Source organism: Meriones unguiculatus, chromosome 7 (assembly GCF_030254825.1).
Source record: "Meriones unguiculatus strain TT.TT164.6M chromosome 7, Bangor_MerUng_6.1, whole genome shotgun sequence".
Taxonomy (NCBI): domain Eukaryota; kingdom Metazoa; phylum Chordata; class Mammalia; order Rodentia; family Muridae; genus Meriones; species Meriones unguiculatus.
The window spans coordinates 121,772,812-121,787,017 of NC_083355.1; the positions used below are offsets into that span (position 1 = coordinate 121,772,812).

Below are 14,206 nucleotides of genomic sequence, written 5' to 3' on the forward strand. Positions count from 1 at the left end.
TAAAATACAGTCTACAGTGGTGCTCTAAGAATTATCCAGTGAGTCGAATTACATTTTTATATCTCACTTCCCCTCATCCGGACAAATAAAATCCTCTGTGCATGAAGAAGGGGAACTACTTGCCAGAGTAAATCAGACCCTCATAGAATATCCACCATTCTTCTAGACAATGTGCCAGCAATCACCGGTAACTTCCTTTTCTAGTATAAATCTTTCCAAGATTGGAATGCATGAGATTCTATTTAATTTTAGGTTTTTATTTTAAAAAGTAGCCACTGTACTCAGCTAAAGGTATTAAAATAATCTTGCCATGGCCTAATTTTATAGACTATGAGGCTTTGAACTTTGATTTTGGGTTTAGTGGCAGAATTTTATAACATCAGATTTAAATATACACTAATGTATATGCCAATATCATTATGATGAATTCAAACTGCCTTATGCATCAACGCACCAGCACACACATTCCCGTGGTGATATGGACAAGTAAAGTCATCCTTTTCACAGTATTTGCCGTACACTCTTCCAAGCTTGGTTTTGTGACATAAACATTTTCCACAGACACAAACGCCTCGGCCACTGCAGGCAGGTTGGTCCTCCTGTGACTTGCAAGACTCAGAAGGAAACTGGTCTTCGTCAAACTGACATGTGCTGTCATCACACTGCGGACACTTGGGGTCCAGGGTAGCTTCTGCACACTGTCCCTCGTGGCCTCTACGATCCTCACAGTGGCAGCTGCAGTGTCTGTGTATGTGGACTTTCGTGGTTTCATTGAAACCAATAGGTTTGATTATTGCATAGTTTCTTCCTCCTATGACATCACATGTTTTCATCATAACTGTTACATTGAAAATAACCTAAATTTGAAAGCAAAAGGGAAATATATTTATATCCTTTATACTGATAATACTATATCTAGTAATAAAATCAACAGTGAGATCTTAAAGATACCATATTTATAAATCACACATGCAGTCTCTTTCATATGAGAGTACCTAACTGCCTTTTACTTCCATTTTGCCTAACAAATTAATTAGAATTAGAGGAAGCAACAATTGCTTATGGCCTGTAAATCACCATCATCATATGTCCATTTGTCCTTACACGTCTGCATCGCCTTTGATAATTGAATAGACAACTGGTGAAACAATGTTTTATTTTCTGAATTGGAAATATGGGGTTAGTGAACATTTGGCATTAGGAATTAATAAACTAAAGTAACAAGCTTTTGCTCTTCTGGTTCAGAACCCTGAGGTATTCACATGGACTGTTTTATCTATTTATAGTCTACTTTCTAGAGGCTCGAGTTAAAGGCTCAGAGTTGATCTTTAGCACAGAGCTTGTCAGTGGAGAGAAATATGACACTGTTTCTTTCTTATGTTACTCAGAAGAAAGAGGCTTAGGACTCACTCTCCAATGTCAAGAGCTAACACAGAGCCACTGTTGTTGCAGTGAATGGACTGGCAAGACTTCGTACAGCCCCGCCCCCCAGGACTACTTGTTCCTTAATTCCTTGTTTTTCTGTAATATGATTGATTTAATATCTATGTTTTCTGACTCTTCATCTTCAGGTGCTTTGTTAAATCAGAAAGCTTATACACACAGTTATATATGTGTATATGTTTTGAACTGAAATTCACTATAGTAATTAAACTCCAACATTAAAATAATGTGTGCTATGTTATGTAGCAAGAAATAAAAGACCTGCACTTAGGTTTCCATATGCATTTGAGTTGGATTTATCACACTAAAAGCAGTGTGGTTGGTGTCAGTTTGTGCTCAGATTCTTTTTACCTCTAAAAACTTTAAGGATTCACAGATGTGTAGGATGATGTCACTGCTATTAAAACTAGAATAAGAAAATCAACAGTGGCTTCTATAAATAAGAGGCTAGTTGACTGTTTCCAGGAGTCAAACTGTTTATACTACTTAGTTGAAAGGCGATATAGTCAAAGAAAGAAAAAAATGTAAGAAGGAAGGTAAATCATTATTATAAATTTGAGAGTCTTGAAAGGCTTTGTCTTATAGAAGTTAGCTTAATATTATCTTGCTATAAAATTTTTCTTTAGCAAAAATCAAATGTGTATTATATAAACTAGTATATGATGTTTTTTGAACAATATCCAAGAAAGAGTTATAGAAGAAACTACAGAATTAGAAGCTTGCAATAATTAAAGATACACAGCTTGTGGGCACAATCACACTACCCACAGCTTTTAATGTTCCTATGAGGAAAAACTATTTTCCAACTAAAGAGGAAGAAGTGTTCTGTTCCCTCTTTGAATTAATCTTAGAATTTTAGGGCTTTCTATCTCTTTGAAAACTCCTTCCCAACACAGGACGGAAGTAAAGAAGTACAGAACCTTAGAGTAAGGTGGAGGAAAGATTCAGAACCTTTACACAGGCCATGTGGGTGCAATTGACGTGAGGGTGTAGTAGAAGGACTCCCAGTCCCCAGCACCCTGCCTGCTCTTCGCGCGAGCTGCGCTCTGCTGTGGCAGTTCTTGGGGAAAACCCATTTCATCTGGTCCTGGGGCTCTCCTTTTGACATCCCAATTCTTTCTAGTTATTATATAAATGGTGTCATTCCTCCAATTTGACTGCTTTTAACAAACTTTTTAATGTCATTTTTGAGGGCATCACAAAATGAAAGATTTTGAAATTCTTAGCTTTTATCTTTCAATTTCATACTCTGAGAATGAACAGATTTGAAATGAAAAAGGCTTTATCACTGTTACAACTACAGACTCTGCTTGTTTGAAAGTAGGTGATTTTTTCATTAGAACAACTGTGTCACAAATGTATTACTACTACGTATTTAATAAGTACTTAACACAATATATATTTATTTTAACTTGAAAACTTAAGAGGTCAATTAAGTATAGAAGTAACTTTGAGAAGCTACAGGAAAGCTACTACTCTTATAGTTAATAGCAAAGTTTTAAAGTCGTTTGATATTTTTCATGAGAAAGCACACCAAACAGTTTATCTTAAACAAGAAAAACACACTGCCACATACTTCGTCATTGCTTGTCACGTTTCCACATCCAATTATGCCTGGCTTTCTGGCCCCATCCGGACAGATGGCAGTGATGTTAAAAGAGACACCATGTATCTGGTTTTCCATTTGCACTTTTACTTCTGAAACGAGTTTCTGCAGAGACATTGGTTTCTAATTATACATCACAGGAGTTTCTAATATAAACAACAAAGCAGACTCAATGCTCATTATGTCATCTTAGATTTAATATTTAACTTAATCAGTCTATCTCTGAAAAAAAATGAATAAAATGGTGCCTCCTTGCAACATCCTGATTATATTTAAAGCATGGAATAAATACTGAATCATCAGTTGTGTTTAAAGAGTTTGATTTTTCCACACATCTATGATTATGTATTTTAATCACTATCGAAATACCTCTCTTAACCAGTGCTGCAAAGATAATCTTTCAAAGTCATACTGATTAGATTTAGTGATGAAATTTAAAGAAACGTTCTCATAACAAGTGAATTCTGACAATTTACAGCAGGAAACATGATTTTTGGGGGAAAAAAAGCAAATCAATAAAACCAAAACAACCGCCCCAAACCCTTGAACTTCAATTCAAGTACTTTTGACTATCATGAAAAGCTAGTGTTTTATGAATACAAAGTTGAAATACAGTTTTGTGAAGGCAAAACTTCTAAACTGTGGCTTTGCACAGCAATCACTGGCCAAACACTGTCTTACAAGGTTCTAAGGAGGGCTTAGGGTTTTTATCAAGTCTCCATGCTTGCCTGCATCCATAATGTTTGTTCCTAGTCTTACTTAATTCTAAAGTAGGGTTTTGTAAAGGGTACAGAATCATGCATGTTTTCACACAGGCACTCATAGGCTCTCTCAGGAAGCATCTACTGCATAATGTCATATGTTGGGCACATATTAACTTCTTTTATCACAGCTTTTCAGTTGCAAAGGATACAGCTATTGTACATATATCTTTAAGATATATGTGCATTTGGTCATGTAAATCTGACCCAGGCACATGCAAAAATCCTGAATTTAAACTTGTAAACAAAAATAAGAGAAATGTGAAATATGTGCAATGAGAGAGGGTCATAGCATGTGGAAGAGAAAACTTCCATTGGCTTCTAATTGTTTTTTAATGCACAAAAAATAAAATAAAATAAAATAAATTATTTAAGGTGTCAGATCCTTTGGAGTTGGGATTACAGACAGTTGTGAGCTGCCATGTGGGTGATGGGAATTGAATCTGGGTTCTTTGGAAAAGCAGATAGTAATCTTAACCACTGAGCCATCTTTCCAGGGCCAGCTTCTAATTTTTAAAGAAAAGTTTCTTCTTCAACAGCATCTTTGATGAGGAGATAGGTATTCACTGATGAATAATTGACTATAGAATTCTGATAGCATGTCCTCAAAAGAAGATGCTTTCAAGCTTATGAATATTATTAACTACCTCTCTCTCTCTCTCTCTCTCTCTCTCTCTCTCTCTCTCACACACACACACACACACACACACACACAAACACATTTACTTTTCTCTCCCTGAGAATTCATATACTGAAATACCAAACAATTCTGGCAAACTAGGAGAAACTTGCAATGGTGTAAAATAAGGTGGTTATGAATTGATTGTTGGCTCATACATGCTCCAACAGTAGCACACTCAGCAGCCATGCTTGCAGTTCCTCTAAGATCTCAAACCATGTGGGACAATGTCTTTGAAGTATTATGTAAAGACAAATTTCTACAATCATTCGCATTTTTGTGTCTTGGAAATCAAGGTCCTGGTGAAATGTTAAACTTCATCTTTCCTGTTTAAGAGGTGCTAGGATAGATGCTATTTCATGTCTAAGAGATGTTGGAAATGACACTATTTTTTTTCCTGATGTATAAAACTTCAATGAATTGTAAATTGTTTCTGTTGAGCTTTGAAATTAAAATTCTAGAATACATTTGAAAACATACACACATAGAAAATACTAATAAAATCTCAAGTAGATTAATTTATGCAAAATATTTTTTTTGTTGAGTTCATTAATGTTTTTCCACTGCAAGGTTTTACAGAACCACAGCAGGCTAAGGTAGTCACATACCTGCATAAGACAAAGAACAAACAATGCTATCTGCTTTTACTGTTTGAGACAATGCCTCATTCCTATCTTCCTGTCTCATTTTTCATAAATTTAACCCAAAGGTTTAAAAAACCTAGATGTGGTGGTATGTGCTTATTATCCTAGGACTCAGGAGAAGACAGAGGCAGCAGGATCAGGAACCCAAGGCTAGACTGGGCTTACCAAACAAAGAAACAAAAAAAGAAGGCAATTTATACACTTGGGAATAATAAAATAGGGATACACTAAAGGATTAATTGTGGTGGGGAGAGATGGTTCAGTGGTTAAGAGTACCTACTGTTCTTTCAGAGGTCCTGAGTTCAATTCCCAGCAACCACATGGTAGCTCACAACCATCTCTAACCCGATCTTATGCCCTTTTCTGGCATGCACCATATATGCACACAGAACACTCATACATAAATAAAATAAAATAAAACAAAATAAAATGACCATCACTCTCTTTTCATTTGTATAACTTAAAAACAAACTATGGATAGGAATGGAGTGCAGATATGTTTTACATTTCTTGATATAAAATTCCATGGATCTAACATTTAAAAATGTGTATAAATGTTCTATCTGCATGTGTGCTAGTGTGTCCAGTGCTGACAGAGGCCAGAAAGAGGGGATGATGGATCTCTTGGAAGATTAGTTAGAAATGGTTGTGAGCTACCATGTGGGTGCTGGGAGCAGATGGAGGCATCCTTTGGAAGAACAGCAAGTACTTTTATCCACTGAGCTATCTCTCCAGCTCTAGGATCTAACATTTTTTATGGTAGTTAAAGATATAATTTAAGATATTTGTGTTCATTTCATTCTGTGTAGTTTTTAGACATTAAAAAATCCTCTGTGAAAACAAACCTACAAAGATTTATTTTCTTTAAAGAAGAATATGTTTAAACAATTTCTTGATTTTCTGCCTGTCTGTTTCCTGCCTTAAGTTGCAAGCAGGTGCTGCCTGGAGACAATTAGCAAAGCAGCCTGAGGGTTTTACAGCTCCATGGCTCTTACAACACAAATTCTACACGTCAGGCAAGCAGGCAGGCAGAAAATCTGGAGAAGTGAGGCTTTATAACTGGCCAATGAATCCATGGAAAAGCAAAGCATAATTTTTGACACCCGTTAAAAAAGAAAATCAAAGGACAAAATATGAATAGGGCACATCCCACAGCTGGAAGCAGCCGAGGCGTGAAGGAGCACGAGAATCCCCGATGCCTCTGCTTGTTGGCTGTGTGAACTACAGTTAACTCGCGACTTTTTGGTCTCTGTTTATACACTAGGACTATTAATTGCTGCCCAAAGGGCAGGTGTGCAGATGAAGTGAACTCAGGCATAGAAAGTGACTGGCATGAAAAGTTAGAATTAGCACATTTCAATTAAATCAATTTACATATCAGTCATAAACCCCTCCTCCTTCTCCTCCCAGTCCCACCCTCCTTCCCACATCCCCTCTATCCTAGTTCTGAGAATAGGGGAGCCCCACTATCCAGCCACCACAGCTCATCTATTCACAAGAGGACTGAGTTTCTCTTCTTCCCCTGTGACTTGCTACAAAAGACCCATTAGGCAGAAGTGATCAAAAAGCAGGCAACATAGTCTATGTCAGAGATATCCCCAACTCCCCTCACTAGTGGGCCGACATGACGCCTAAGATGCCCATTGGACTTATCTTCTTGGGGTTTGTGCACTGTAGTATGTCTATCCTGTACTATATGACTAAAATCGTCTTAAAAGTGAGTATATACCACCATTTGACTGCAAATTTCATGATTTCCTTGTTTTTAATTGCTGAATAGTAGTCTATTGGGTAAATGTACCACACTTTCTGTATCCATTCCTCTATTGAGGGACTACTTGGTTGTTTTCAGATTCTGGCAATTACAAATAAAGCTGCTATGAACATAGTTGAGCAAATGTCCTTAATGAATGGTGGGGCATCTTTTGAGTATATGGCTAGGAATGGTATAGCTGAATCTTGAGGTAGCACTCTTCCCAATTTTCCGAAAAAGTAACAGATTGATTTCCAAAGTGGTTGTACATGGTTACATTCCCACCAGCAGTGGAGGAGGGTTCCTGAGTGAGGTAACCCAGAAGCAGAAAGATGCATAATATATGCTCACTTGTAAGTGGATATTAGTCATATAATATAGGATAGCATAATAAAATCTATAGCCCTAAAGAAGCTAAACAACAAGGAGGACCCTAGGAAGATGCTTAATCCTCATTCAGAAGGGCAGACAGGATAGACATCAGAAGTAGAAGACAAGGAACAGGACAGGAGCCTTCCACAGACAGCCTCTAAAAGACTCTACCCACCAAGGTATTGAAGAAGATACAGAGATTCATAGTCAAACTTTGACCAGAATACCAGAATCCTTATGGAAGAACAGGGAGATAGAAAGACATGGAGGAGTCAGGATCTCCACAAGGAGAACAACAGAGACAAAATACCTGGATCCAGGGGCGGGGCTTACAGGCACCAATACTACAACCAAGGACCATGCATGGAGAGGACCTAGACCCCCTGTTCAAAAGGAAACCCACTGTTTCCAAGTGGGTTTCCTAATAAGGGGTACAGGTGCTGACTGTGACATGAACTCACTGGCGGGCTCTTTCATCACCTCCCCCGGGGGGGTGGAGCCTTGCTTGGCCACAGAGGAAGATGATGCAGCTAGTCCTGATGAGAGCTGATAAGCTAGGGTCAGAGAGAAGGGGAGGAGGTCCTTCCCTATCAGGAGGACTAGGAAAAGGGCATAGGGGAAGAAGAGGGAGAGAGTGTGGGACTGGGAGGAAACAAGGGAGGAGTGCAGTAGGGATTCAAAGTGAATAAACTGTAATAAATAAATACATAAATAAAATTAAATTTAAAAAGTGAGCATATACCATGTGTGTCTTTCTGTGTTACCTCACTCAGGATATTTTCTACTTCCATCCATTTGCTTGCAAATTTCATGATTTCCTTGTTTTAATAGCTGAGTAGTATTCCATTATGTAAATATACCTCAGTTTCTCTATCCATTCTTTAGTTGAGGGACATCTAGGTTGTTTCAAGTTTCTGGCTATTACAAATAACGCTGCTATCAACATGGTTGAGCAAATGTACTCATATACTTGAATATCTTTCGAGTCTATGCCCAGGAGTGCTATAGCTGGGTCTTGGGATACGGCTATTCCCAGTTTTCTGAGAAAGTACCAGATTGATTTCCAAAGTAGTTGTATAAGTTTTCACTCCCATCCACAATGGAGGAGTGTTTTTTTTTTCTCCACATCCTTGCCAGCATGTGTTGTCACTTGAGTTTTTGATCTTAGCTGTTGACAGGTATCAGATGGAATCTCAGAGTCATTTTGATTTGCATTTCCCTGATGACTAAGGATATTGAGCATTTCTTTAAGTGCTTCTTTACCATTCAAGATTCCTTGGTTGAAACTTCTCTTTGTAGCTCTGTATTCCATTTTTTAATTGGATTATTTGGTTTGTTGGTGTTTAATTTATTGAGTTCATTATATATTCTAGATATTAGCCCTTTGTCAGATAGAAGATTGGTGAAGATCTTTTCCCATTCTGTAGAGTGCTATTTTATCCCATTGATAGTGTCCTTTGCTTTACAGAAGCTTTTCATTTCAAGAGATCCCATTTAATAATAGTAGATCTTAGAGCCTGAGCTAATGGTGTTCTGTTCTGGAAGTTGTTTCCTGAGACAATGAGTTCGAGGCTCTTCCCCACTTTCTCCTTGAGGAGATTTAGTTTATCTGGTTTTATGTTGTGGTCTTTGATCCACTTGGACTTCAGTTTTGTGCAGGGTGATAGATATGGATTTATTTGCATTTTTCTGCATGTGGACTTCCAGTTAGGCCAGCACCACTTGCTGAGGGTGCCGTCTTTTTCCATCGTAGGGTTTGGCTCCTTTTTCAAAAATCAGGTGTTTATAGGTGTGTGGGTTTGTTTCTGTCTTTGATTTGATTCCTCAACCAGCCTATTCCTATACCACTACCACACAGCTTTCATTAATATTGCTCTGAAGTATAGTTTGAGGTCATGTGTGGAGATAACTCCAGAAGTTCTATTATTGTATAGGATTGTTTTAGATATTCTGGATTTTTTTGTTTTTGTTTTTTGTTTTTGTTTTTTGTTGTTGTTTTCCATATGAAGTTTATGTTCTTTCAAGGTCTGTGAAAAATTGTGTTAGTATTTTGATGGGGATTGCATTGAATCTGATTGCCTTTGGTAATATGGCCATTTTTTACTATGTTGATTTTACTGATCATGAGCATGAGAGATCTTTCCATCTTCTGATGTCTTTTTCAATTTCGTTCTTCAGAGACTTGAAGTTCTTGTCATACAGGTCTTTGACTTCCTTGGTTAGAGTTACTCCTAGATACTCTATATTACTTGTGATTATTATGAAGGGTGTGGTTTCCCTAATTTCTTTATCAGCCTATTTGTCTTCTGTGAATAGGAAGGCTATTGATTTCTTAACCATTAATCGTGTATCCAGCTACTTTGCTGAAGGACTTCATCAGCTGCAGGAGTTCTCTGGTGGAACTTTTGGGGTCACTTACGTATACTATCATATCTGTGCATAGTGATACTTTAACTTCTTCCTTTCTGATTTGTATCTCTTTGATCTCCTTTAGTTGTCTTATTGCTTTAACAATATTCAAGAGAAATGGAGAGAGTGGGAAATTTTGTCTTGTTCCTGATTTTAGTGGGATTGCTTTGAGTCACTATTTTGTTTGAGTCTGGCTATTGGGTTGCTGTATATTGCCTTTATTATGTTTAGGTATGGACTTTGTATTCTTGATTTCTCCAAGACTTTTATCATGAAGAGTTGTTGGATTTTGTCAAAGGCTTTTTCTGCATCTAATCATGTTAATTTTTCTTTCAGTTTGTTTATATAGCAGATTACATTGATGGATTTTCATATGTTGAACCATCCCTTCATCCCTGGGATAAAGCCTACTTGATCATGGTGGATGATGTGTTTGATGTGTTCTTGAATTTGGTTTGCAAGTATCTTTATTGAATATTTTTGTATCAATGTTCAAGATGGAGATTGGTCTGAAATTTTCTTTCTTTGCTGAACCTTTGTGTGGTTAGGTATCAGAGTGACTGTGGCTTTATAGAATGAGTTTGGTAGAGTTCCTTCTGATTCTATTTTGTGGAATAGCTTGAGGAGTATTTGTGTTAGCTCTTCTTTCAAAGTCTGGTAGAATTTCACATTAAAACTATCTGTCCCTGGGTTTTTATGGTTGTGAGACTTTTGATGGCTGCTTCTATTTCCCGAGGAATGCAGGGCTGTTTTAACTATTAACATGCTCTTGATTTAACTTTGGTAGGTGAAATCTATCAAGAAAATTGTTCATTTCCTTTATATTTTTCAATTTTGTAGAATACAGGCTTTTGAAGTAAGACCTAATGATTCTTTGGATTTTCTTGGTGTCTGTTGTTATGCCCCTCTTTTTATTTCTGATTTTGTTAATTTGGGTACAGTTTTTCTGTCTTTTAGTTAGTTTTGCTAGAGGTTTGTCTATCTTGTTAATTTTTTTCAAAGAACCAACTCTTGGTTTCATCGATTCTTTGTATTGTTCTCTTTATTTCTAACTTATTGATTTCAGCCTTGAGTTTGATTATTCCTTGCAGTCTACTCCTCTTGGGGTGTATTTACTTCTTTTTTGTCTAAAGTTTCAGGTGATCTTGTAAGTCGCTAATATGGGATCTTTCCAAGTTCTTTATGAAAGCACTCAATGCATTGAACTTTCCTCTTAGAACTGCTTTCATGGTGTCCTATAAATTTGGGTAAGTTGTGCCCTCATTTCATTGAATTCAAGAAAGTCTTTAACTTGTTTCTTTGTTTCTTCCCTCAACCAGTGATCATTGAGCAAGGAGTTTCCATGAGTGTGTAGGCTTTTTGTTGTTTCTGTTGTTGTTGAGGTCTAGTTTTAATCCATGGTGATCTGATTAAGGACAATGCATTAATTCAGTTTTCCTGTATTGGTTGAGGTTTGCTTTATGACTGACTATATGGTCAGTTTTGGAGAAAGATCCTGTGGTCCTGAGAAAAAAGCATATCCTTTTATGTTTAGTGAAACATTCAGTAGACATCTATTAGGTCTATTTGACTCATGACCTCTGTTAGCTTCATTATTCCTCTGTTTAGCTTCTGTCTGGATGATCTGTCATTTGTTGAGAGTGGGGTGTTGAAGTCTCCCACTATTAATGTGTTGGAATTGATGTGTGATTTAAGCTTTAATGTTTCTTTATGAATGCAGATGCCCTTGTATTTGGAGCATAGATGTTCAGAATTGTGATGTCCTTTTGGTGGACTTTGCTTTGATGATAATGAAGTGTCCTTCCCTATCTCTTTTGATTAATATTGGTTAAAAGTCTATTTTATTAGATATTCAGATAGCTATTCCAGCTTGCTTCTTGGGTCTGTTTGCTTGGAAAACCTTTTTTCCAGCCCTTTACTTTGAACTAGTATCTATCTTTTTTCCTGAGGTGTGTTTCTTGAATGCAGAAGAATGTTGGATTCTGTTTCTGAAACTGTTCTGTTGGCTTTTACCATTTTTATTGGAGAGTTGAGTCCATTGATGTTGATAGATAATAGTGACCAATGATTGTTAGTTCCCTGTATTGTGGAGTTGATGGTGATAGTGAGTTTGTGTGCTTGTTTTCTTTTGGTTTTCTGTTGTGAAGTTATCCCTATCCTGTGTTTTCTTGGGTGTAGCTGACCTCCTTTGGGTTGGAGTTTTCCTTTTAATATCTTTTGTAGGGCTGGGTTGCTGGGTAGATATTGTTTAAGATTAGTTTTGTCATGGAATATTTTATTTTCTCCATCTACTTTGATTGAGAGCTTTACTGGGTATAGTAGTCTGGGTTGGCATCTGTGGTCTCTTATTGTCTGCATAATATCTGCCCAGGTCCAGGTCCTTCTGACTTTCATAGTTTCTGTTGAGAAGTCAGGTGTGATTCTGATAGGGCTACCTTTATATGTTACTTGGTCTTTTTCCCTTGCTGCTTTTAATAGTTTTGCTTTGTTCTGTAGATTTAGTGTTTTGACTATTATGTGATGTGAAGACTTTCTTTTTTTGGTCTAGTCTATTTGGTGTTCTGTAGGCCTCTTGTATGGTTAAGGGCATCTCTTTCTTTAGTTTGGGGATTTTCTTGCAAATATGCTCTGGATCTTGGAGCCTGGAATCTTCTTTTTTGTCTATTGCTATTATTCTTATGCTTCATATTTTCATGGTGTCCTTGATTTCTTGGATGTTTTGTGTCAAGTATTTTTACATTTTAATATGTTCTTTGAGAGATGTATTGATTTCTTTAGTTGTATCATCAACACCTGAGGGTCTCTCCTCCATCACTTGTATTCTGTTGGTGATGCTTGCCTCTGTGATTCTTTAAGTTTTCTATCTCCAGAGTTTTCTCAGCTTGTGTTTTCTTTATTGATTCTAATTCTGTTTTCAGGTCTTGAACAATTTGATTCATTTCCTTCATTGTTTGATTGTGGTTTTCTGTCTTTGATGGCTTTTATTTGTTTGGTTGTATTTTCCTGTATTTCTTTGAAAGATTTATTTGTTTCTTCTTTATATGCCTCTAATAACTACATAAACATAAATTTAAGGTCATTTTCCTGTGTCTCAACTGCATTATATTATCCATTGTTTTAGGGGGGTTTCCAGCAGAGCCATAATGTCCTAGTTTTTGTTGACTGTGTTCTTAAGGTTGCCTTTAGCCATCTGTTTGTCTGTAGCTTTGTCTGTTTCAGCCTTCCTGAATCCTGCAGGGAAGGCTGCATCTGCCCATCTCTGGAGTCTGGAGTCTGAAGTAGTCTTCAGGATGAGGAGAGAGGTCCAGGGTAATGCAAATCTGTGCAGCCATGCTGGGGTGTGTGTTTCTGAAAGTAGGGTGTAGATGTGGGTGCTTTGGAGGGCAGGGGCACAGACATGGGTGCCTGTAAGGGCAGGGGTGTGGGCACGGGTACCTTGAGTATCAGGAGGTGTAGGAGTAGGTGCCTTGAATGGCAGGGTGTGGGCTACTCAGGTGGCAGCTGTGGGGTAGGTATCCTGTGTCTCAGAAGGCTGCTGAGCTACAGTTTACAGGCCTACCAGACACTGTGCTCCTGGGACTCAGATTCATCTGGGGTCTGCCATCTTGGAACCAGGATTCAGTATGATGTTATTGTTCAACTGATCTCCAGAGGGGAACTAGCAGAACTGGGTTTAGAGGTTTGGATGCTGTTCTAGGAATCCAGACCCTGCCCTCAAGGGAGCAGGAGGGATGCAGTGACTGGCTGCTGGAGTGGAGGGTTCCTGGACCTGGGGCCTGCAATCACTCCAGTATATGGAAAGGCTGGGGGCTCATAGTTCATGACTCCTGGACCCAGGAAACAGCCACAGGGGTCCTTGATCTGATCGTCCCCAACTATCAGGGTGTCCCCACCTGTCCAGGGAGCACCAGCTGTATTTTGGATCCAGCTGCTTGTTTACTCTCTGCTTTCGCAGACTCTGACATTCTGCTCCTTAGATATGGTACACACGGTCACTGCAATCTTGTAACCTTTTAATCAAGCTTTTCAATGCAGGCATGATCCAGTTTGAGAGACCAGCACTCTAGTATGAGTTCTCTTAAAACTTCATGCATTTATTCTTTACAGGACTGATGAGAAAAATATAGTCAATGATACAAGAGAACATCTGGGAAAGTGAAACTTTGGCTCAACTCTTTTGATGAAATGTTAATTGACTGAACACTACAGTGACTGAGCATGGTTACTCGTATGAAGCCCTCTTAGAAATCTCTATATCCGGAAGAGTCCATTTACCCCTGCAGGATGTCCTTTATAACAGTACAGTGTTGTTTGTCTGTTTTTGCTAAATCCATGATGTAGGGAACTATCCAGATTTTTGTGACAAGCTGATAACTCACTGAATATTCCATTTGAAAAGAAACTTGGCAGGATCAATCTTAGTTTACCTGTCTGTGGGACAAGTGAGGCACGGAGAACAGAACTGACTTTCCCAAACATCAAGCTTTATTGTTGGTTTGTGGTCCATCCAGGGGTAACCAGCTCTAAATTCCCATCTTA

At 37.9% G+C, this 14,206-nt stretch overlaps 1 protein-coding gene across 3 annotated transcripts in view; it reads right to left on the minus strand.

Moving 5' to 3' along the window:
- Window positions 1-14,206, minus strand: part of Itgb8 (integrin subunit beta 8) — a 91,286-nt gene that overhangs the window by 11,828 nt on the left and 65,252 nt on the right. For all 3 annotated transcript variants that reach the window (XM_021654172.2, XM_060388298.1, XM_021654173.2), the window contains 2 exons: window positions 3,020-3,154; window positions 455-857 (listed from right to left, as the gene is read on the minus strand). In XM_021654172.2, the coding sequence (XP_021509847.1) occupies window positions 455-857; window positions 3,020-3,154 (538 nt within the window). The remainder of the gene's footprint in view (window positions 1-454; window positions 858-3,019; window positions 3,155-14,206) is intronic.